Here is a 25,054-nt window from a genome sequence, read left to right on the forward strand (position 1 = left end):
CCGCTGGAAAGCGAGACAACTGAGCTGAGCAGCTGGCGAGCTTTCTCCAGCCACAGTAAAATCCGAGGCGAAGGAGGGAGGAGAAGGCTCTGCGTCCTCCGTATCTTCTCCCTTGCCACTCCAACTCCCTCCAGGACCTAGGGGATGAGAGGGGATGTCCGGGAAGGACTCGGAACGGAGGACGCGGATAGCTCTCCCACCCTCTCCCTCTAGCAGGAAGCCGTAATTGCAGAGATTTCCCCTGACACACGCACACTGACTCCGGAGGAGATGCAAGGAAGCAATTGCAAAATGCAACAGCGAGCTGACAACCTTTCCTCCTTTCCCCACGGCAAAGCGCAAGGACACATGGCTGCCGCAGAGAGACGGGGATGGGGTGGAGGGGACATACATGCAAATACACGCACCCCTCCGAGGGGCTGGGGCGCGCTGTGGTCCTCCTCGGCAGCGAGCATCGCATCAAGGGGCGGGGGCGGTACAGGGAAGGGGCGGGGGAGCTGGAGGCAGGGCGAGGGAGAGAGCCCAACTCCCGCAACGAGGGGAGGAGGAAGGAGGAACCGTGTCGGTGGGATGGTCCGGAAATCCTGTGATAAAAAGAGGGTCGCGGGGGAAAAGTAGGGAGCTCATTCTCTCTCCCCACCACTGCACCCGCAACTTTACCGGCAGCCCTCGGGCTCATGGGCGCCGGCCGGAGCCTCTAGGAGCGGAGCTGAGCGGTGTGGAGAGGAGCGGAGCCGCCGCATTCACCTGCCGCCGGCCCGGCACAACTCAGCACAGCGCCCGCCGCCGAACGAGGTATCGGCGCCGGGGCGGGCGAGCTGTGCTGTGGCGGCCGGCGTGCGGAAGGGCAATGAGGAGACGGCGGAGTGTGGGCATGCAGGGGTGGAGGAAGGCCTCGTCCTCCCACGTGCTTGTGGGCCGCGCAGCCCTACGGCACGGCTGTGACCCAAAACCGCGGCAGATTCCGGGCATAGGAGTGGCAGCCTGCTCCCGAGCCGAGCACATCGCTCGCCGAGGCCAGAGGGAGGCAGCAGCCTGCGCAGCGAGGCTGTTGTGCTGCACCGGCTGCCGGCTGCTCTCAACCTTGAGCCGTCTCGGCTCCTCCTGAGGAGGTGCAGCCCTTTCTGGCATTCCGCTGGGGGCTTTCTGGGTGAGGTTTCTGAAGCGTTAGGTTGGGGGAGTCTGCACTGCATCTGTGCTCTCCATCTCGCCGCTCGGGCTGCATCCACACGCGAGTCGCCCAGCTTCTCCCGCTTGCCCCCCACCAGGCAATTGCGGAGCACTTCACCTTCAAATGCCCCCTCGGCGGTCACCGGCGGAGCTGCCACTCGGAACCTAGCCCTTCGAAAACCTAGAGGACGAGAAGCAGGTGGGGAAACAAGAAAGCTCAAAGGTTTAACGCTTTCTTGCCCGTCTGCAGGAGACCGGGAGGAGGACTGCGCTGCTCCTCCAGGCTCACTCCTGGCCACCTGCCCTGCTTGGGGGAACCACCATGTCCCCATACCTCCTCCTCCTCCTGCCCGTTTTCTGCCTGTCAGCATGCATCTCTGCTTCCTGGGTGCCTTGTCCTGCAAAGCCAGGGTCTGCAGGGGTAGGGGTTTTAAAACTTGCCAGCACTCAAACAATGGGAGGAAAGCTGTGAGGAGACAGCAGAGACATGTCAGACATCAGGCTTTTCTCCTCCTAGAGACACTATTCCTCTTTTGATTGTGCCTCTTTGCAGGCTGCCCTCTAAGGATTCCTGGTCTCTGTGCATGTGAGGCGTGAAGGTGGGCAGCACACCGAAGACATCACAATGGATTTTGTTATGAAACAAGCTCTGGGAGGTAAGTGCGCTTGGCATGTGGAGGCTGTGCACCCCTTACCCCCATTCCTTTGCATGTGGCAAGAGAGGGGATGAGCTATGAACCTCTGGTAGGGTCTGCACCTGGAAGAGCTGTTTGGGGACCCAGGTCAGCATGCCTGTCACTGCTTCATGACCTCAGAGCCTATTGTTTGAAGAATCTGAGCAGGAGAGGGCAGCAACAAGCAGAGACAAAAGTCCCATGTCAGGGGAGAGACCTTCCACACAAGGTGTGCGGGTAATGCCGTATCTGGCACCCTACCAGCTGGCTGCACATTTTGCTGTGCAGTGCGCAGGTCTTGCTTTGCTTCGCGCCATGCCACTGAGGCAGGTATTACAAAGGTTGCAGGCAGGTTCAGCCAGAGTAAACCCAAAGAAAGAGTAGCGTTAAGTGTATGAGTCCCTTTTTCATCCTCGCTCCAAAATCTGGCCAGACCTTCATAAAAAAACAGGCATTGCAGAAATTTTTGTACCCGGTATTTGGACAGTTGTTTCTAATAAGGATATTGCTGCAATAAGCAGGGAAACAGTAATAAAGTATGCCCTCCACACCCTACCTGGATTTCAGGCCAGATTTTTATATGGTTTCAGTATATTTCCTTCCATGTGTGATAAATAGTTTTAACCTAATGGCAGGAAATGGAAAAGGAGGTGGTGTCTTGGAGAGAAATTGAAAACAATGCAGAAGTATTTGGGAATGAGATTCCTTTGTTCTGCCACAGTTACACTGCCTTTCTGGGCTGCTTGGCCTGAACATTCAGTCAAAACAAGACTGTCACTGAGACGATGCTGAATGCTGGCTGCAGTTGGGGATTGGAATAGCTGGCCTCAGAGGAAGCTGATGAGGTGGTCCTGATGATTCTCTTTTGTACTATATTTCATGTGTGCATTTTCCATTCATTTTCCTTTGAAGAAACTGTAGAGTCGTGGTAATGTTTCATGCATGGTATTATTGATGTCATATGTACCTTCAACATTTACTGCAGAACTCCCATGGCATGGAAACATGATTTTTGTCTTTGAAAGCAAAAGAGCTGGTGTTGTGGGTTGTTTGGTTGGTTTTTAACCAGGGGAGCAAAATTCTCACAGAATAGAGCAAGCCACCCAAGTTTTAGTTGGAGTGTTTTGAATGCAAGATCAAACTGGAGAAGAAAGCGTCTAGTTTGATTACATGAAATAGCAAGGCATGAAGATATGTATGTGAGATGATAACAGTTTGTATGATAAGAGTGTTACATTTTATTGCTTTTCAGCACCTGTTTTGAAGGAGAAATAGTTTTGAGAAGAGCAGATTTTGCACTGTTTGCTACAATATGATAAGGTTGCTTGCACAGAAATGAACAAGTGTCTGAAAACTGGACAAATAGCCACTGCAGCTGGAGATCCATGAATCCACTAAAGAGGAATAACTGTTTAGAGACTGCAGTTAAAGGCATGGGGAGGAGGTTTGCAGCAAAGGAGTAACAGCTGAGGTGCATGCCTTTTCTTGCAGCTTCGTGACTAGCCTGAGTTGGAAGCAGTCTTCCCATACTTAACAGCATTTACTCTGGGTGGGTGGTCATTCTAACGTAATGTTTCATGCCAGGATCACGATTTGCATTACAATAGGAGTTGCTGAGAAGGCAAATTCAAAAAACATCTTTTGGAGAAGCGTGAGTTTCTGATGTTTGTCAAGATTCTGTCAAGGGCACCAGCTCTTCTGCCTGATGACTTAATATATCAGCAAAATGTGGCTGGAACTTGCTCACTTAATAAAGGAGAAGCCTCCGCAGAGTGGTAAAATCCAGGAAATGTTAATTCATTAAGCAGAGACCTATTTTAAAATTAGAAATAGTTTCAAAGAGGAAAAACAAGATCTCCCAGGGCAAATATAAATTGGAAAGTAAAGGTGTTTTTTGGACACTTCTTTCCCACTGGAGTTAAAGCCCAAGCTGATGGAAATGTGCAATCTGTGCACACTGACACAGCAAGCCAAGGACTAAAGGTTACAGTTTGTTTCCTAAATTATGGGGCCAGAACCCTTTTTATCTGCCAGTTCTGACATGCAGAGGAAGATGTTCAAACTGAGCAAAGCAACAAACCTCTGGTGGATGACAGGCTTGCTTTGGCTGGAACACGTGATCTGCTAGTTAACTTTTTATTATCCCCACTTTCAGGAAGATCTTCCTTTGGATTTCATGTTTTTTGATTTTAGTTTAATGTGGATTTTCCCAGATCACCTCTGAATTCATTTTACTGTCAGCTTAGGATTTTTTGAATGGTGCAGAATTTCTTATCCCACTCTCGAAATCTCTTCCGGCACTCCTGGAAGAAAGAAAAAAAATTGCGATTTTGTCAGCAAGGTCCCCTCCAGTTTACGAAGAATCAGACTTGATACAGATATTGCTTGCAGACCACCTACAACTATAATAGCTTAACCTTTTCACTGTCTCAGGAAGGGACACCTCACAAAGGCTAAGGGCCAATTTGGTTTCCTTGTTTCAGCATTATGTGCACAGTATTTTTTCTTCCCAGCATCTAACACCAAAGTGAGGCTTAGGCCAAAGATTACGGTGTAACTTGTTTCATATATAATGGTGCACATGAATGCTACTGTCTAAATTGCTTCCTCATGCTGCCAGTACCACTTGAATTCATTGTATAGTCCACGCACGAGGAAGGGTACGTTTGGGTTTCTGGGTGGATATTTACTGGGCTATATTACGGGCATATTTTTCTGTTTTATTGGCAGCAGCTTAGAGTGAGGACTGCTGCTTGGCATTCACTTCTTTATCTGTCAAGATTAAGTGAAGACTTGTTTTCATTCATAAGGATTCTTAAAATACTGTAAGCAAAAGACAAATGCAACCAGATTGCCATCTGGAATATGTCAGCATGGGGGACTGCCTACTTTGTGTCCCTTACTGACAGCTTTGGTTCAGGTAAACCACAAAACACAGTCCAGAGGGACTCCCCTTGTTCTTGAAGATAGCAGAGGTTTAAACCCTCCTGAAGATAATGGTATTTAAGTCACTGCCTATAAGCTCTGAAAAAGCAGACTCTGTGCTAAGCTTACATTAGTGAAGATGTGAGCGTGTATGAACGCCAGATAAGCCTAAAGGGAAGCTGTGCTAGTGTTGAACAGCACCTTAATAGTGGCCTTCTGTGTGGCTTATGAAGTTTATATTTTGCTGCTGCATTTGCCTCACTTCATCTCCTTGTAATGTGGGGATTAAGTCCTTGGTTTTTCATGGAGAAGTCAGTGAGAGGCGATACAGACCTGTACAGGCTGAAACAGACAGTGAAATAAACACAGTCGTTTCTGCTTTCTCCTCTTCCAACTCAGTCTTTTGTTTATCACATTCACAGTTCTCTGCTGAGCCTCTCTCCTGCTCTAGAACCTCATGCATCAGCTAGACTGTGCTCCACTGCTTATGCTAATTTATCGGCTCCTGAAGCAGGACAGAAACTGTACTACAGAACTACAAGTTGTTGTGCCAGCAAGTAGTGCTGGTGTTTACTTCTGGTGTTTCTTTTGCCTGTAATCCTTGAAACCTGTGACATATGTGGTCTTTCATTTTGCAGTCAGGTGTTTCCAAGTCACAAAAACTGGAGAATCTGAGATCAGACAGGAGGTTTCCAGCCCACTGTAGCATGTAGTAGATATTGGGGGCCCATCTACCTTTGTTCTCAGATAGCTTCTGCCTGTATTGTGTGCAGTTCTGGGCCCCACAATTTAAAGAGGATGCTAAGGCACTTGAATGCGTCCAGAGGAGGCCAACAAAGCTGGTGAAAGGCCTGGAAGGAATGTCCTATGAGGAATGGCTAAGGACTTTGGGTTTGTATAGTTTGGAGAAAAGAAGACTGAGGGCCATCCTCATTGTTTTCTGCAGCTTCTTGAGGAGGGGAAGTGGAGAGGAAGCTGCTGACCTCCCTGGTGTCTAGCGATGGGATGTGTGGTAGTGGTTCAAAGTTGCACCAAAGAGTGTTCAAACTTGACATTAGGAAACACTTCTTTAACCAGATGGTGGTCAAGCACTGGAACAGGCTTCCTAGAGAGGTGCTTGATACCCCATGTCTGTCAGCATTTAAAGGCATTCGTACATGTCTTGTCCCACTCAGTGGGGTGAGGGCAACGTTAACTTTGTGATACTTTGTGTGGTAACTCAGAATAATGACAGTTACTACAGAGGTTCAATCAGGTAATGAATTTACTTAAAACTTGGTGGAATTACAGTGAATAGTGGCTTTGCAAAAACTTGTAACTATATCCTGAAACTTTACAAGATCTCAATGACAAAACTCATAACAAAATTACCTTCATGTGCTCAGGATGAAGTTAGAAACAGATGGAGAAGAAAACAGAAGACAAAAAGGAAGATATCACGACCCCAAGAATCCAGTGACGATGTCTATAGTACTCAGGTGGCGAGTGCACAACTGGCGTCCCAAGTGGGAAGTTTTAAATACTTCAGTTCATTTGCATGTGAGATAGAAGAGAGCGGTTCATCTCTTTCTGCTCGCTTCTCGTGCTAATTAAGGAGGCTTTCGCATTTGTAATCTTAGATTGTCCCAGAAATAAGTTGGTGGTCCCAGAAATGAGTCATTTGGTGCTCTAGGAGTCTCTAGTGGATCATGATTCTCCCTAGCCCTTGTGAGCGCTGTACAACCCTGCTTTTGATCAAGCGTGGTTAATGCCTTCATTTCAAGGTTGTTGCCTATGTTTTGCAAAGAAGGAGTGGGCCTCAAGGAAAAGGTACCCTTGTGCCTCTGCAGCACTGCAGGTAGCCTTCTGCCTCTGCAGTACCTCTTCTTGCCCACTAGAAGTTGCAATACAAATTGTTTAAGGCATAACCAAGGTCACATACTCTGTCCATCACAGAACAGGCAGTTGGACTAGGTGATTGTTGTAGGTCCCTTCTGCTGAACTATACTATTCTATACTATTCTTAAGTGAGCAAGAGTATAAGATGAATTCTGCAGCCTTAGTTCATAGTATGACTGTGTTGGTGATCTATTCTAGATCCTTTTTTCTTTGTCTCATGCTTTGAGTATATGAATTTTAATGGCATTTTGAAGATGAAGAGGTAGTGTAGTCTGATGGACACATTTTTCACAAGGAATGGTTTTATAGGCCTTTTTTTTCTAAAATGTATGGCTAGCACAGGGATTTTCTTCAAAAAATTGATTAATTTGGATGCAATCATGATGTCTGTTGCTGAGACAAGAGTAGAAAGAAAAATCCCACGTAGCTGCTTCAGTGCTTTCAGAAAAATGAAACAATATAAGTTCTATAGCTGTTCAAGGCTGATTACTCTATACCAGCCTTGGATCTTCCTTTTTCATGTATTTGATACCAGATCCTCCAATAGCAACCTGTAGGGCTTAGTCTGTTTTTCAGGAATCCCCATTAAAACCAAGAAGCAAGATGTCTTCCAGGGAAACAAATTGTTTACTGTGGAGATGATACCAGTGGAACAACCACAATAAGAGTCAGCTGATTTATTCCATTCATGATCCAAACCAGGAGGAGGAGAACTGGCCAGGTCTTTTCTTCCTGTGGTTTTCTTGAGAAACATTCCTTTTATATTTTCTTGCCTCTGTTGTACCTGTTGCTGTTAGAATCATATAATTGCTCTCACTTGTGTCTGCTGAGGTCTTACTTGGTTGTCTTATTTGTAAACTGGCACTGAGAGCAGAGTGTTGTTATTTAGCATCCTTGGAAGAAATGGGCAACCTTCAGCCTGCTGATTGTAGAGGTACTCCACAAAGAGCTTAACTAGCGTTTCTCCTGCTGAGCATCTGCTTGCCAAGAGCGTTCTTTGAGGGGCGTGACATGGATAAGCAGGAAGTTTTCTCTCTGAGAGAGAAATAAGAGAGGGAGAAATAAGGAAATTTCACGTACATTAAAGAGTTTATCTAGGATTCCTTCATGGCAGACCAAAAGATGCTTCTGTTTGATTCTCTGTCCACATTGAAGTGAGTTCTGTGTACTTTTCATTTTAACTTCTGTTGCTGTATACCTGAACATTTCTTGCTTTTTTTTTTTTTCTTCTTTCATAACTGAAGTTGATTCTCATGGGGCAGAGAAAAGTGGTGGTTTCTTGACAGCTGCATACTTCTGGCACAAATAGAGTTTGTCAGTGCTGAATTTTTGGCCTGTGTTGCATAGGATACCTCATCTACAGAAACATATTTGGAGCTGGGCAGGAGTTTAGTGCATGATGCATTACAGTTATTCAGACCTTCCTGGTGATGTGTAACTCCAAAAATATAAGTTACTGGGTCTTCCAAGTTCTCTTTCAGTGGTGGGGCAGAGAACACTCTACCTCAGCCTTGGATGCTCCTCTTTGGAAGTTTGCAGCTCTGCACTGCCTTTGTATATTCATTCCATGTGCTGAAATCAAGTGCTTGCTCAAGTCTACACAGAACCTTAAGCATTTGTGGAAGTTATGGCTTTAAGAACTGTATTGGTTGCTGACTTATTTTTCACCTACAGCCTGATTGTGAGAGCTTGGATATAACCAGTTTTTTCTTGCAGGTTGGTTTTAGTGGCTGGAGTGTGTGTCTCAAAGGATGTAGTGCTCTGCTGAGAAGGCTGAGAATTTCCGCAGGTTGCTGAGCAGGTGATCATGTGGTTTTCTAAAGGGTATCAGCTGCAATTACTGATACGGCAAAGGTTACTAGTGATCTTCCTATCACTGGTACAAATCCCAGTGCGTATTAGAAACAAAACACTTTAAAAAAAGTAGTGTCTCTCTTCTAGGCACAAATTGATGATCACGCTGTGCAATTTGAGAATTGATTTCTTCCCCCCCCCCCATTCTCCCACAGTTTTAAATGAACTGATTTCGAATTGGGTGGATGCTGTCACTCACATTGCAGAAACACATTCATACAAACAACAAATTTAATCTGCTCACTTTGTGCATATTTTTACAATTTGAGTTTGTCATTACCTATAAGAATGAAGCTGCTTACCAGCTGCTTATGGTTTTGCAGCATAATTTGAGTCTCGTGGTTATTTGCAGTGATACTGACTTTGAAGGAATGTAAAACATGCAACATCAACAGAAATTTGGGATTCAAATGGCTGTGAATTATCTTCTGTGGAAAATAAGGAAAGAAACGAAGAAACCCAAGTCTGGATGGTGGAGCTGTTTTGATAACTCCTGTCTCCTGACAGAAAGGGAGCAATGAAGGGGAAGGCAGACAACAATTAAAGGTAAAGGGATGGCAAAGAAATCTGTGTCCGTGTTTAGGTTGGCAGATAGCAAATCTCTCTGTGTCCCTGGATCCACCTCTTCTTTTTTGATGGTGAGCACAGGCAAAGTTGACCAGCAGAAAAGAATTTTTAACCTTGTCTTTAAGGTAACTGAGGGGGAGATGGTTGTCTCAGCTGCTGGCCTTGTCTGTGGGAGAACCCTGGGTGTGCTTGGGAAGGTCACTTGCTCTCTAGGTTAGATGGTGCCTCTTCCAGTCCCCTTGCAGTATGTGGCTCCATTGCCCCAAGAGCCAGCCAGTCAGGCATGACTCAAGGGCACCTGAACACTGCCCTTCTCTTCATGAGAAGGGAATAGCATTCTTTTTTCCTTCTGGCACTCCTCCTTCTTAGTGCTTGACAGAGCTGAACTTGCATAATCAATGGACTTGAAATTTTGTCCTTGACTTGATATTGGCAGTGAAACTGTTCATTCTGCCTCCCTCCCACTGTGTTATTGCATGCAGCATGAGACTTCCTGCATGTACCCTGAAGTGGCAGAAACTGTGTGGGACTACCTGGTCTCTGTTCCATACCTGTCCTAGGTGTAGCTGTTCATTGAATTCCTTGAAAATACATGTGTTAATTAAAATTTTAATTCGCAAAAGGACTTTGGAAAGGTTTTACTAAAACATGTTTTTTTCAAGAAAAGCTTTTAGACACACAGTTTGTACTTTCTCAGCAATCAAGAAGAGAAAGACCCATCACAAACCTGAAACACTGCATGAGACTAACACATCATATACAAACAGATATATTTTTAATATGTGTCAGACATTTCGTTTATGCTGGAGTTAAGTGTATACATACCACTCTTCACTCAACGAGTGTGGCTCTTACTGAGCGAAAGATTTTGTTCTTTGTGAATGAAGACATTTCTCTTTGCAGTTTCCTTCAGATTTATTTTTCATTAAATAAAAGAAATTTGTTTTTAAAGCCACAAACAATCAAAATACAAACAAAAAATTGAGGAGAAAGAGAAAATATTCAGAGCTTTTGGTAACTGCCAACACATTGACATAGCTGCTCCTGTGCACAGCTCTAGCTGGGAATAAACTCTTTGGGAGAGTGCTTAGAAAAACCCCAGCCTCAATTAGAAATAGAGAAGACTTTTTTTTATTTTTATTTTTTTTAATACATATGTCCTGTATAGTTAAAGCTTCTCTTGTGACAGTTGCAACTTTCTCCTCTGTGTTTTACTTACTCACTGTTTAAATGTCAGCAGTTCCTGTTCTGTATCAGCCAGCCTGCACAGTGACAGATTAAAAGGAGCATGAAAGAGGAAATTTATAACTACATGGAGATGTGTTAAAATGCTGAGGAAAAAGGTAAAGAAGGGATGCAACTCATCTCTCTAAACATGTGATAGAGGTAAACACTGCAGTGAAGGAAGAGCTACTTAAAGTGAAGGACAATATTGTAAAAGAAAAATGTGAATAAATTGGCCGTGAACATACTTGAGTCAGGAAGCAGAAGAGTATTTCTGACTAGAGGAAGACAAGAGAGGTGCCAGAGGAGGTTTCCACTGGCAGTAGTGGGGAGAAGTGGAAGCTGGGTCTTGAGTGGGTTTCAAATATTGCATCAGTGTAATTGTGCATGCCCAGAGAAATGGGGCCAGTGAGGCAGGAAATAACTTTCTATCCTGAGTACTTCGATAGAAAACAGACAACATCTTTGTCCATAATAACAAAATCGTCTTTAAAAGAGGCTTAGTTTTTACACTCAATTTTGATGTTGTTACAATATATCGTAGTCTCTGATGGGGCCCAGGGGTCTGGCCCACCTCACCCCTCTGGGTAGAGGTTGTCACAGAGCTATGGTTAATTTTTTCTTTTCTGAAAACTTTTTAGTACTGTTTTTTCTGTATGAGAGGAGAAGAGGTCTGCCAGCTATATCATATCACTGTTCCAAGGATGATCTGAAATCAACTATCAGATTCAGATTGGAAGTTATTTTATTTCAAAGGACTTGGTGGATTTGCAAAGTAATTTCTAGAATAGCTGATTGGGTTGCTTCTGAGTAAAGCAAGCTCATAGCGACACTGGATATTTTTCCAACTGTGGTGCTTCAGCCAAAGCAGAGATGGAGTTTCATGTAAGAAGCATAGCTTGAAGTTGCCTCCATGGTAGCTTTTACCTGCAGTTCACATGGAAACAGCTGTTTTCAATACTTTGTTCATTTGTTTGTTTTATGCTGCATTTGAGAAACAAATAATTTCAGAAATAGGTGTTTCCCAGGAATCTCCTCCCAGTTTTGAAGAGTTGTCTGAGAACAAGCTATTCTGTCTTCCTCAGTAACAGTATTTACTATTATGATAGCAGATTGTTAGACTCAGTTTATACTCCTCACTTTATAGTCCTGCTTTCTACCCCAGGAACATCCTGGACTCGTGCTCACATGCCAGTATGACTTAGTTCTCTGCCTAAGTAGGCACTTTAGTAGGGTGCGTTGTGCTGGTTTAGCACCCAGGAAAAGGAGCAGGTTTTATATGCAGGACAGAATCTCTTGGGCTCAGATATCTCCTGTATTGTTGTGCAGCTCTGTCCCCCGGGCTGATAACTTTCCACTTAAGTCTCCTTAAAATGGACTGATTGCTTGAGGAGTGCTTATGTTGTTAAAAATTAGTCCTAATTAAAAGACAGAAATTGAGCTAATCCAGTCCAACAGAGACAAGCTCTGGATCACCAGTGAAACCCAGGGCTTGATTCTGCACAATGGGGTCCTGAACCCTTATAGGCACTACTCTGATCCAGTATAATATAATTTACAAATTTCAGCTGTTCTAAACATGTATTTTTTGACAGAGATTTGTCAGTCTGCAGCAGCTGAAGACCAACACTTCTGCTTATTTGTTGCAGATGCAAGTAAAATAATCATAGGGTTTCTCTTTCCCTTCTCCTTAAAAACTCACAAAAATCTCCTCAAAATCTCATGGGCTGGAGTATTTCTTGTTTCCACACAGCCTGAAAAGGATGGGTCAGATCTTCCATGTCCGCTGGTGGATGTGCTTGGAAGAGGCATTTGTGTCACATTATTAGGGAAGGCCTGGCTAACCCAGAGATTCTGTTAGTTACATGACATCTCAGACATACCCTAAGTGCCTCATGGATGCTTTGGAGTGAAGCAGTTATCTATTGTGTTGTTTTAAGAACAGAGCAACCTAGATTTTATCTTCTTTTTTTCACCTTTTTTTTCTTTTATTTTTTTTCTTTTTCCTCATGAGGAAGCCCACTTAATTGATTAAGCTCCAACACTTTTATAATTGGTTGTCTTACAGCTGGGAATAAAGCAGATGTAAAGAGACTGGAGGTCTTCCCCACCCCTGCCCTTTTTCTTAGATAGGAAAAAGTTATAAGAAGAATAAGGAAGAGAGGCTTTAAGTTGGAAAGGGTTTAAAGGCTTTACTAATGCTACTAATAAATAGAGAATATATACAAAACCCAGTCATGTATGTCCCAGGTAGCAGTGTTTAACCCCTCCCGTGGTGGGCAGAGCTGGCGTGGCTCCAGCAGCTGCAGGACAGGCACCCGGAAGTCCTGGGAGGGACTCCACAGCAAACCAGAACTGGATGCAGTGATGCGGGGCCTGGCCTCGGATGACAGGCACGACAGTCAGGGTCCTCTTCAGGTGCCAGCCATGGTCAAAGAGAGTGAGACCCTCGTGATCTCCCTCTTTTATAGGGTGTATGACGTTTATGGGGTGGAATACTCAGTTGGTCAATTTTAGTCACCTGTTCTGTCTGCCCCTCCTTGCAAATACGACCCAATCGTGACAGAATGTGTGAAATCTTATCAGTATTCTTGGCTGTCATAGCAAGAAATCTCAACATGAGCTTCTTCAGCATTCCATTGGTCACTCTTATCTGTCTTGGAGCACAGTGTCTGAGAAACATGCAGCCAAAAATTCAGAAAAGTGCAGTTGCTTAGAAGGCACTTAGAAGAACTCAGCTGAAAAGAAAGATCACTAAAAGAGAACTGGTCTTGTTTTTAACAAAACCAGGACATACAGTGACAGTGTGGTTCATATTTTTTCTAAGTTACTAAATCAAACACATTGACACTGTGCATTATTTATAATCTTAATGCACCTGCAAATTCTCTAATAAATCATCAGAGGTATCAGGAGGGCAAATTAGTCATCCAGGTAGAGTTTGCAAAGGAGGTGACCAAACTCCAGCTGAAAACAACCCATTCTATGCAGTCTTTAGTAACAGAATTATCCTTTAGGTTAAAGACATGACAGCCAGGTAACGTGCTCCATGCTGAATAATATTGTATTTAATGGAAACAGACATTATCTCAGTGTCATGTTTGTTTCTTAATCTGTTTTCTCCTCTCACTTAAGGCTAAGGGAACAGAACAAAAGCAAATCTGTTCAGTGAAGGACAACCTGAAAAGCAAAATTCCTCATACCATGAAGTTCAGGGAGGGAAAGGATCCAATTAGAACTCCTAATCCTTGAACACATGTAGAGTCAAATTGCCCTCCTAGGTAAATATCTTTAGGCAGATATCTGTAGCAGGGATGAAGCTATGGATTGAACCCAGCACCAGATTTATGCATGGACTCCAAATGGTGGGAGAAGTACCTTCTGTCTCTTTGGGCTGGATGATTAGCACAGCTTCTTGCTGTAGTATCACATCACCTGCAGCTGAGCAGTGTGCATTCACACTGTTGCCACCTGCACATTCAAGCATGATGACTTTGCCAAGTGAAAAAGCAGCTGACATTTTGCTTTTATTTCTGTGTCTGACAGTGTGGAAAGCTGATGCTGTAAATGCATTTCCTGATGGCAGGACAGAGGAAGCCTACTCATTCCTCTTTTGAAAAGCCCCGTTACCCAGGTTCAGCTGTAGTGTGCTGTCTTGTTGCTCACTTACTACTTCTGTCTCTGAAAGTGGTCTCAGAGCTGCGAAGTCTGTTCTACGCAGTGTGAGATGGATTCTCTACTTACCTGCCTGGATTCCCATTTGGCTTCAGCAACATATGAAGGAAGTATCAGTCTGTGCCAAAATCTGTCTGCGATACTCTGGGGTTTAAAGGAATTAATCAGGGAACAGAAAAGAGCTCAGGGAGAAGGGCTTGGGAAAATTCTTCTTCCAGTATTTGAGCTGAGCTTCCTGGTATTGGAGAGGAGTGGGCTGGTAAGGAAGTAGTATGCAAATATTCTGGGAAACACTATACAAGGCTGATGACTGAGTTAATTGGTTATGGCAACAGCTAGATCTGCTCTAAATGCAGGTCACTTAGTGCAAAAGAGAAAGACCATACTCTTCTATCTTCAAACAGTTTGCAAGAATGAAGAGCTGTTCATCTTTATAGAGAAATTTTTCTTCATTGGGAAGGATTAATCAGAGATATCACAGAACTTAAAAGCCAGTCATGTAATTTGAGGGCCTTGAAGGCCCTGGAAGACCTTGACTTAAAGAGGACTGACATCAAGGGGAAGGCCACACTTGATTTCAAATGGTATGAGTGCCGTTTGAAATTCAAAAGCATCTGAGACATATTTGCGCATGATTTCAGATACTTTTCTGCATCTCCTTCATGTTGTGCTTTTATGTTGACTTTCCTAGTTACTTTTCTGTCCTCAATAGCTAACTTACACAGTCATGGACATTGGCCTATCTTGTGGTCTTCTTTTTTTCATTTCCTGAACCCTTCTGTCAGGATGTTATCTCTCTTTGTCTTACTGTGGTGCTAAGATAGCACAAGAGCCACTTCACAGGAGAGCTGAGGAACCATTTCTCGAGATGTACCCACCAGAACCAGACTATCTGTGTGATATTCTTTGTCTAGTATGCAGTGCCTAGCAGGAAGATCTCACTGGCATCACTCATCTCAGGGTACTGCAGCAGTCCTGAAGTAACTGAGGAGGCACAGAGATCTGTTTGTTAAGTCACTCCCATGGGATAATGAATGCTTTACATAATCCGTGTAAGAAAGACAGGTGGGCCTTGGACCTCATAATGGTTTCTTGCCTGTTCTCCTTGTCATGCAAGCTCCTGTCTAGCTGCTCTCTGAAGGCACCTGGTGATTCACGCCCATGTTATCACCCTGCACAGAGCAGTAAGTCACCCTTGTCTACCTGCTTGGCACTGTTGGGGATCCCTTCCTCATGTACTCCTTAGGAGCAGACATTTTTTTAATGGTGCAGCTGGTAGGGGGTAACAGCATGAATCTACTGACATTTTGCTAGTGCTATTTGGTATGGCCAGAGCTTCTGTTTGTATTTTGTGGAAATGCTGGGGTCTGTTCTGCCTGGTAACCTCTTCTCAGGACAACGATGGAAGAGAGGAAATGAAAAAACAAATCTTGTCTGGGGACTCAGCACTCCAATTGTCTACCAACAAACCTGTTAACCTTCTTTGGACTGCTGCAACTTCTTCCCTGCAACCATATTCCTAGATACTTGCTGTTATCTAGAGCCAGGTGATTCTTGGGCCCAGCGCTCCAATGCATAGACCAGCTTGATAATGTAAAGTAACATGAGTAATTTTAACTAGAGACTGTTTGATTATGTAACATTTAAAAAATATGCTTACCTCAGCAGATCCTCAGCACCTCTGGGGAACATTTACAACCTTTTATAAGTAAGCATGTGTTCCTTCTCTGACCCCAAAGGCAATAATGAAGTCTTTAACAGGATCTGTGGTAGTTCTTTGCTAGAGAAGGATGAAATACGGAATTGGTGTATGTTCTGACCACCAGTAAAAGGAACAGGGTGAAGGTCATTTAAATGTTTTCAGCAGAACACAATCACTCAGAACACTGACATAATTTGCTGCCTGATACACTCACACTACATCAGGATAAGGGAGAGCTGTATTTAGTAGCTCTTTAATCTGCAATATGAGTCCTTTTCTGGCCCATTGCATTGATTTTCATCTCATCACGATCCTGTGATAATTGTAGAGGCAGGACAAAACCTAATCTAGTCTCATTTTTCAAGTGTCTTCCATGCCTTAGCTGTGACAGTATTTTAGATCTCGTCATCTCCTTTTCAACAGAACGGCTGGTGAGTCCTCACTCCCACGTGGCGAGTGTACTTGTGCACTTGAGTATTCCTTTTTTGATAGACAACTTTGGTTTTGCACCTGGTTGGTTTCATGTCATTATTTGAGAGCACTTGTAATGCTAATTTTGCCCTGTGTGGCAGCCCCTTTTAGCTTGCCATCATGAAGATAAAGAACTGCAGAAAGGCTGGTGTGCTTGAAAGCTGTTCTGTTTTTTTTCCGTGGTAATGCAAAGTCTCCTTACAAGCCATGCATCTCCCACTTCCTCACATTACCCAGTTTACACTTACACTACTGTAACAATGGGTAAGTGTCCATGTTGTCATTCAAGCAACTAATTAAAATGAGGGCTAGACCTTGCAGAATGCTCTCCCTGCAGCACATCCTTCCAACCTGACAGCAGAACAATTGTGCATCAGCTTCCAGACTTGACAAAGCAATACGGATTTTCTCCAGGGACCCTTTTATTGTTCCTTCTGCAAACACACTGACGGATACAACTAGCACAGCTAACCAGCAGATTCTGAGGTCCTCTCAAAGAATCAACATGAACTGACCTGCTAAGGGACCTCCCAGAGGCACCTTCTCTTGAGGAGAATGGAGAAAGCACAGGCAATGTTCCTTTACCATATGCGCTGGATGCCCATATTAGCTGAGATGTATCCCATTAGGATTGTCTACCTGGGAGAATGCCCTAAATTCTCACACCTAGGGGCCAAATTTAGGCTGGCTCGAAATATTTGCAAAAAAAATAAGAAGGTCGGTTCATGCTTTCATGTCTGCTAACCAGCAGTCAGCTTTGTAACTTAATTGCAACAGTTTACTATTTTATTCCTTTGCATGCCCTTGTTAAATCTTGGTAGACAAATGGAACAAGGAGGAGTGCTGTGAGACTACAGAAGGTTGTGGGGGTAATGAGGAGGTATCCTTCCAGCAGAATTAAGAGTCTGACTGGTCTTTTAATATTAGCTACCTCAGAGCTGTGGGTGTCCTGGAACTGAGACATGCCCCTAATCTTCTAGAACTTGGATAACAATGCTGGAAGAGCATCCATAAGGTTTGTGATTGGTGTTACACTCAAGGCAATAAAATAAGGTGTTGTGTGTGTTACATCTTCTAATGTATTACACCTTTTATAGGTGCAAGGAGCAGGCTCTTGCATGTTGGCACTGTTGCTATTACCTCTGTGTGCTCTTCAGTCTGATTTGATAGATGTTGGTCCTCTTTTCTTTAGTAAACTAAAGCCTTGTATCAGTATGGAAGTCCTCTCAAGGATGTATTGTGTTCATAAAGTGTACCATTTAAAACAGGAGGCATCTGATCCTTGATTCAGTATGCAAGAGGCAGCACAGATGTGGTCTCAAGTATTTCAGGGACATTGCTTTGCATTTTGATGGAATGGAAGATATAACCAGCATGAGCCGTTTCTATGTGCTGTGGCTTCCTTTAACTTTTCCACTGCTGCATGTGTATACCAGTCAGCTGGAGAAATTACAGCAACAAATAGGATACTTTTTTTTTTTTTTTTTTTTTTCTGAAACAGTACAGGGAGTGTTTCTGCACTAGAGACATCTTAAGTTGAGGTAGGTGAAGTGGAAGGAAAAGACCTCTTATATAGTTCTCACTTCCAAAGCTGGAAGGAAGTCTTCAAAATGTCAGCCGATTACCAGACAAATTCTGTCCAGATTCTCTTGTTGGAATTGTCTGCTGCAGATATACCATTTGGACAAATCAGTGATGAACTGAAAACAGTCGCAGCAGTCTTTCTGCTCTGTGGCGTGTTCAAGAGGTCCACAGTGGAGCTAGAATTGGAACTGCTAAACTGAAAGCAGTTCAAGGATACGTTTCCTATGAGTCTATTTATGTTTTCATTATCCCCACTGCCCTTTCTAGGTACTAACACCTTCCCATTGAGAAGGTGGTCACACAAGGAGACAGTGCAGCACAACTAGAAACTCCACCCAGGGCAGGAATGAAAATGAGATGTCATATGGTGGACTTCTTTTTGTTGTCTCAATTGCATGAATGCAAAGGCGAGTTTTCTGGCAAGGCAAGCAGAGGATGTAAGTTCCTGTAGCTGGTCTGTGAGTGCGACAATGGTGATAGTACTGGCTTTGCTTTGTCCTTCCCAACTGGATCATCAGTTGTGCTACTGAGACAAATTCAGGATTGACAAGGGTCCAATTTTATACAGGGGCACTATAACGAAGATAAGAGGGCAGAATATGGGGAAATGGAGCTGAGATGCCACGTTCACAAGAACTATGGTTTACTGAGGCTGAAAAAAGACACTGGGAGTAGGTCGCTTGAACAGTTGCCTGAAGCTGCTGTGAATAAGGTATGCTGCCCATCTTTCTGACTATCCGTCACATTGCATTTTCCTTGAACAGGAGTAATTGGCATAACCTTATAAGTGAGACATTCATTTCGAACATTCCCACCAGTCTAAGAGCACTTCCAAGCTTCCAGCCTAAAGAAGCAGGCAGGTCTTCTTAATTCTGTCTGCCATTCTGCAAAAGCATCTAAACCTGTGGCAGTCTTCAGGTGTGTGCTGATTTGGGACCATGTTTGAGCTTTCTTCTAGCAGCTTTTACATTTAATCTCCCCCTTAAAAAATTTTTTTTCATGCCAGCTGATATGGGGAGGTATGATTTCCAGCAGTTGTGGCCAGTGTAGTGTCCCCTTGTGTGTAGGTTGCCTACATGGTGGTGGGAGAAGAGTTCTTTTTGTACTGGAGAACAGTGCACCAAGTTCACAAAACAAGTGAACTTGTTCTGTTCTTTTAAAATTGGATAACTGTAAATTTGTTGGTGGTGTTCACAAAATGAAGAAATTGAATGGAAGTGACTCAAGAATTAACCAGATGGTCCTATTCATGGAGGTAGTCATGGCTGAGGCATGGCACGCAACAAAGGCTTATCTCAAGAGCATTCAAATTTATCTCTTTTAATGGTCTTCTCTCTTTTTTCATCATGTTTGAAACTGGAGCTTGGCTTTTGACTCTAAGCAAAAACGACTCTTCAAAGAGCTATTTTGGTGCTGCTGCCTGTTCCCCAGCTCCCCCCATCTCTCCCTCTGTTTCTAAGCCATTGTTTGTCAGCCTTGCTGCAGACTTAGAAGCGGGGAAAGAAAGCATCAGCTTTTAGCAGTTGTGTTGGTTCTTGCCTTAACAGTGTAAGTTTTAACTCAATGTTAAGGCATGGCTTTCTTTGCAAGCTGAATAATTGGGGTGTTTAGCATAAGAATATGAAATGATTCCAGCTGGTGATCTGTGGTTTTAATATGGAGATGTTTTAATTATGATCCATCAGAATATATCCAAGTCCCTAGCTGAAAGATGTGTTTCAAAAGTTCACCCTTGTCATCAGTAAGGTAAAAAGGATGGGCTAAAATTTAAGCATACGTGTAACTCCTTTGCTAGGTTGGAACTCTATAATTTTCTGTACACAACAAGAAAACTGAAACTTGCTCAGACTTTATAGCCAGTCTTTCCTTGTTGTTTTGGCCTACACTGAGATCTGTGCATGAAAGAAACACGAACATGAGTGCAAAGCTATTGACAGCTTGCAAGAACATCCGTGAGAACCATGCTGTGTTGAGACTTGTGAGGAGACCCAGGCTACAGTCATGAATGTTACCTCCCTTTATAAGACAGTCTTTAAGCCTCATTCCTTGCAGCCACTGGCATTTATTCTTTGCAGCAGAAAGTCCTGTTCACCCCTCATTTTAAATATTTGGTGTTTGGCCAATTTGATGAGTGTGCAGTCACAAATTTTGCTGGCCGCTCTTCTAGGTTGTGTCCCATCTTTCCTTGCATCAGTTCTCTGTCTCCAGTATTACTTCAGATGCAGCTGTGCTTCGGGGTTCTTTGCGTAGCAGATTTAAAATTGTGATAAGCAGCTACTAGTTGGAATGGAGGCTTATGGGCTCGTTATCTCACACAGACACGTATTTTTTCATTTGCATATTAGGGGAGCTTACCATACCCTGTAATTACAGTGTCTGAAGGCTTTCCATCCTCCTGAGGCTGAGTAGACACTGTTTTTCTGCTCATTTGATAAGTAGCAGCAAAATGAACCATTTATTTAGAAAGCAGATAGATTTCTGGTACCGCTGACAACTGTAGAGGTGATACCCTTTCTATCCCTCCTGCAGGCATTGGGACACCTCTTCACTAATAACAATGAATCCTACTTCTTTAAAACTCTCTAGGTTGCAAGGTATTTTCCAAAGGATGGCAAGGCCTTGACTCCTTTTCACAGAAGTGAGAGCTGAGCCTCAGAGGTAAAACCCACTCACTGGAATGTGAGTTGGGTGATCTTGCCATCCTGACTAAGAACCAGCTGTGTCCCCAATGCTCATCTGTCCTGTTGTATGTGTGGAGTGATAGAGGGCTGACACAGGCTTGGAAGATGACTTCCTTCTGCTCCTATCTTCAGCCCCAGGTATTAGCCTTTGAAAACCAAGTTGGTAGACTGACTGGCTTTAAAATGAACTCAGTCACCAAAGCACCTGGGATAATATCCCTATCATATGAGAGGAGAGTTGTGGCAAGCAAAAATGAGTGAGGAAGGAAATAGGAACATCGTGTGAGGGAAGGAGAAAAGAATGGAGATATCCTGAAGTTTCTCTGGCTAGAAACTCAAATCAAGCAAATATGCTTTAAGGAGGATGCAGGTCTGAATTCAGACCTGCTTTCAACAGAGGTTGCACTAGGGAGCTCTCAAGGTCTCTTCCCACCTAAGTGGTTCGGTAATCCTATGGTGTGTGGATTCTGCTCAGTACTGATTCATGTCAGTCCCCCTGGAGACAGCACTCAGTGAAAACAAATTAGAGAACTTGTCTCTTGTCTGATGTGCTGTATTTCAGCCTGAGTAGAAATCCAGCATGCCCTTCTGTTAATCTCAAAATCTTTTTATGGGCACAAAGCAAACATATGTTACAGGGAACTTAACTGTCTAATCAAAGGTGTATTATTAGTTCAGATTTAATTCTTACAGAACAAGAAACACAGAAATGAATACTGCTATACAGAAAAATTCTCACTTGTAGTAATAATACGGTTGATATTGTAATACACACATTCTAGTATTTATCTTTCTATTCCATTTTGTGATGGTATGCTTGCTGTACCACTGCTTCTTGAGCTCCTAAGGAGGATAGCTTCAGTCTGGTTGATGGTGGGCTTGAGTCCCAAGTATTGGGAGTCTTTCACCAGGAGAAGCATGATGGTGATGATAATGATTTATTTTTCCTCACTCAAAGATCCGACTGGGGTCATTTTTATATGTTTCCTAGCACACTTTTACACCTTGCTCTTTCTTTTAGTCTGTATTCCTATAAACTATGTATGATTCCATACACATATGTTCTTTCTTCTGTTATCTCTGCAACTGTTTTTGTCTATCTCCAGGTCTGCATTTCTTTAACTGACTATTAGTGAGTTGCAGGATCTCCAGTTCTAACCTGTGCCACATCTTTTATCCCACGCTCCTGCATGTTCACAGACACAACCTATAAGGGTTTTCCTATCCTGCGGGTATGTAAGATTGCAACTGTGGGGTTCTCAGGATCCCATAACACACAAGGACACAGAGGTTTGGGTTTCTGTGTCATGTCCCACTGAGAGGTATGGGTGGGGGGAGAGGTGACTCAGCTTCATTGGTCTCCTTGGTTGGAAAAGGGTATATACAATACTTAAGGTCTGTAAACAAAAAGCTTTTATTTTGCAGCTTGGCCCACCTGGCAAATGATTTGGTGGCAGAAGGATTTACATGATTTAAGTTCAATTGGTAAACATAAAAGGTTTGCAGCACATGTGGGGCTGTAAATCTTAGATTACAATATTACTTATAAGAAGCAAGCAAAAGAATAGAAGTATAGGAAAGAAAGAAAGAAAGAAGAGAGAGAGAAAGATTTCACCATCCTTGGTTCCACTTAGGGTATGATGGGGTTCATAGTCTTGGATCCAGCGATGTGCAGTGTCCTCAGGTGTCTTGTTCAGTTCCTGTGGTGAGACTGCTGGATGGAGTGGTCCTCAGGATGGTGGGTGCACACCACCAGTGCTTGTGCAGATGGGCTTCTTATAGTCCTCTGGATTGCCTGCTTGCATAATCTTTGGTGTTTTGTGCAGACGTTACTGGGGAGTGATTGTGAAAGATGGTCTCAGACCACCTTGAAGGTTCTGGGGACTTCTCCCTTAGTGCCATGCTGGGCCTATCAGGACACAGGACTACTACGGGCGCTTCAACACATCCCCCACCTCCTGTATCAGCCAGTTGGCCTTTGTCTGTGGCTTGTTAGCTTGTCGTTGATATGTAAATCACAATTAAACTTATCACCAATTGTCTCATCTCCTGCTCCTAGGGATGTCCCATCTCCTGTGGCCAGATGAACTGGATTTGTCACAATGTTTGAGACATTACCCTTTCAGTCTCTGACAATACTTCAGTGTACCTGATTTAATATATCTTTCAATATACATTGTCTTAAAAGTATATCATATCACAGTAAACCAGTTCCTTCTGGAGATGAGGTGATGTTCGAGACAGAGTTGCAGTATTGCCGATATAATACCTTGAATTCTGGAAGACGTGAAGGTAGGCATCATGTGCTGTCATAGAGTACATTAGGATGTCAACAAATATGAATGGTTTAAAGCTCAGTCCTAGATCAGGCTCAGAACGTCCTTTTAAACAGAAAACTTGGGCTTACAATGTGCATGGTTACGTGGCTGGCAAGTCAAGGGCTAATAGGCCTATGCTGAACTAATGGGAAGTAGATGCTGTGGTCCAGATCATCATACTACTGGGTGTCTGGCTGGCTCCATGGTGCAACAAAGTTTGGTTATTGAGATTTGCCAAGACCCTGCACACATTATGGGCAAAATCCTTTCCACATGCAAGATGTCCAATTGCTTTTTAACCAGCCTGTTCAATGGGTGATTTAACCAGGAGACATTGTGCTGCTTTGCTATGGTGATGGAGGTTAAAAGGCACACAACTTAGGAGGGGTGCATAGTCTGTAACTGAAGGCTCAGATTCTGTGTCCATAACCACATGTTCAGCTTGCTGTTGGTGGAGTGGACTGTTTGCCCAGCCTAGGAAAGAAGAGAGACACGTCTTATACCTCCCAATGGCTGCTTGGAGATTTGGGAGAGGCAGCAAAATCGTCATTCTCTAGAGATGGTTCAAGATGGACTATGTCCTTAATGATGACAACTTAAACAGGCCTAGCATTCTTCATGAGGACAGAACAGTAGCCAAGGGCCTGCCCATGCTTTGTGGTGTAAACAACTGAATTTTGTACTCAGATTCAAGGCAAGAATTTAATGAACCTCCTCATTTAGAGTTAGACAGTACTTTGACAATTTTCAGTGTAAGACAGCAGATAAGCATTCCCCATCCTTTCTACCTTCTGGCACACCTGTGTGCAATATTCGGAAGAAAACAGGTTCTTGACCAGTGTCACAGTAAATATTAGCAGCTTCCTATGTTTTGAGCTAGCAGTAAGATGGTAGAGTTCATGCAAGTGCATTAGAAGGAATCTCCTTTCCTTGCTTGTCCTGGATACTGCATCACGGTCAACATTGAACTTGGACCAGCATTACTGGCTGATATTTTTCAAGGTACCTGAAAGAGTATACAATAAAGGCTGGAAGCTAGGGACTCTGTGAAAATAATCTGAGCCTTTGCACATTGTGAGCTACACCCCAGCTAGTGGTAGACCAGCCTGCCCTAGGCCACTGTAGTTTGTTGATGCCTTGAATGCAGCCCAAAACCCAGCAAGAGGATTATGTTTAGAACTGTTCTGACAGGTCATTTACAGTAATCGGTTTTTACATGGATTTTTGAGCTCAATATGTACCACCGTTTTAAAATAGTCAGGTTTTAGTAACATCAGATTAATATTCAGAGGATGTTTCTCTGATGGCCGCATACAAATCTTACCTACACTGTAAATAAAGCCACTGTCAAGTCACTCTGAGACATAGTTCGTGTTTTATATTACGCACAAGAATAACTGAAACTCCTATGACATAGGGAGAAAAAGAAAGCTGACAATGCAGGGACATTGGCAGAATGCTTGATGAAACTTGTCAGCTAAATTAAATGATCCAGAAATTATGTTAATTTAGTGAAAAAGATGAGCTCAGGCATATCAGGGGCAATCCCTTCATTATGCAGTTGTAGGAAACTATCATCTTGCCAATATAATAGGCTCAGGCAGGATCTCTCGGCAAAGCATATTTTATTAACGATTTTGCAAGACCAGGTGTTCTACCTAGTGGAAGGCATACAGAATAGGGCAAAAAGCCCCTGCTTATATCACCCTAATCCTGGCCAGAAATTCCCTCCCCTGTTCCCCATTGGTTTGGTACTGCAGGGTTTACAGACTACCTGATGCCTGCCTCAGTTTACATTTCTCATTCATCTTATTCTAACAACCCCTTCCCCTCATTGATTTATTTAAAATATGGATTCCTGGCTCTTTGGCTACCCTTTCCCCTAGTTTAACTTCTTAAATACAGTAATCAGTTGCCATTCCAGGATCAGTTTGAAGAGACTTTGTTTTACATTAATGATTCGTAGTCAGATGTCTCTCAGTCCTCCAACCCCGCTGGGGTCAGGTGCCAGGTCAGTTGTAAAAACAACATTCCTCCTTCAATGGCTCCTTACACAGTCTGGGCAAGGAGGGTTGTGGTTTTTGCTGAATTTGGTAAGAACAAATACATTTTGAGATGTGTCAGGGAATGACAAAAAGAGCCTGTATGTCAAGCCGAGAAGATGCTCAAGGCTTTGTGTATTTTGACAGCAGCAAATGAGGTGGAACTGAAGAAAACTGTTGCTCTGCTTGAGAGTTAGTAAGGCTCTACAGAGGGATCTGGAGAGACTGGATTGATAGGCTGAGGCTAGTTATCAGAGGTTCAATAGGCCAAGTGCCAGGTCCTGCACTT

The 25,054-nt window shown here is 43.5% G+C and overlaps 1 protein-coding gene across 6 annotated transcripts in view; it reads left to right on the top strand.

The window, feature by feature from the left end:
- Positions 1-584: 584 nt before the first annotated feature.
- Positions 585-25,054, top strand: part of CPLX1 (complexin 1) — a 78,161-nt gene continuing 53,691 nt past the window's right edge. For 2 of the 6 annotated variants that reach the window (XM_065656750.1, XM_065656755.1), the window contains exons 1-2: positions 1,047-1,369; positions 1,724-1,826. In XM_065656750.1, the coding sequence (XP_065512822.1) occupies positions 1,796-1,826 (31 nt within the window). In that variant the 5' untranslated portion in view covers positions 1,047-1,369; positions 1,724-1,795. Of the gene's footprint in view, positions 796-1,046; positions 1,370-1,723; positions 1,827-8,990; positions 9,048-25,054 lie in introns of those variants that run through there. The other 4 variants (XM_065656751.1, XM_065656752.1, XM_065656753.1 and 1 more) reach the window with 4 other exon arrangements.

This window comes from Caloenas nicobarica, chromosome Z, assembly GCF_036013445.1.
Source record: "Caloenas nicobarica isolate bCalNic1 chromosome Z, bCalNic1.hap1, whole genome shotgun sequence".
In the NCBI taxonomy this organism is placed as follows: domain Eukaryota; kingdom Metazoa; phylum Chordata; class Aves; order Columbiformes; family Columbidae; genus Caloenas; species Caloenas nicobarica.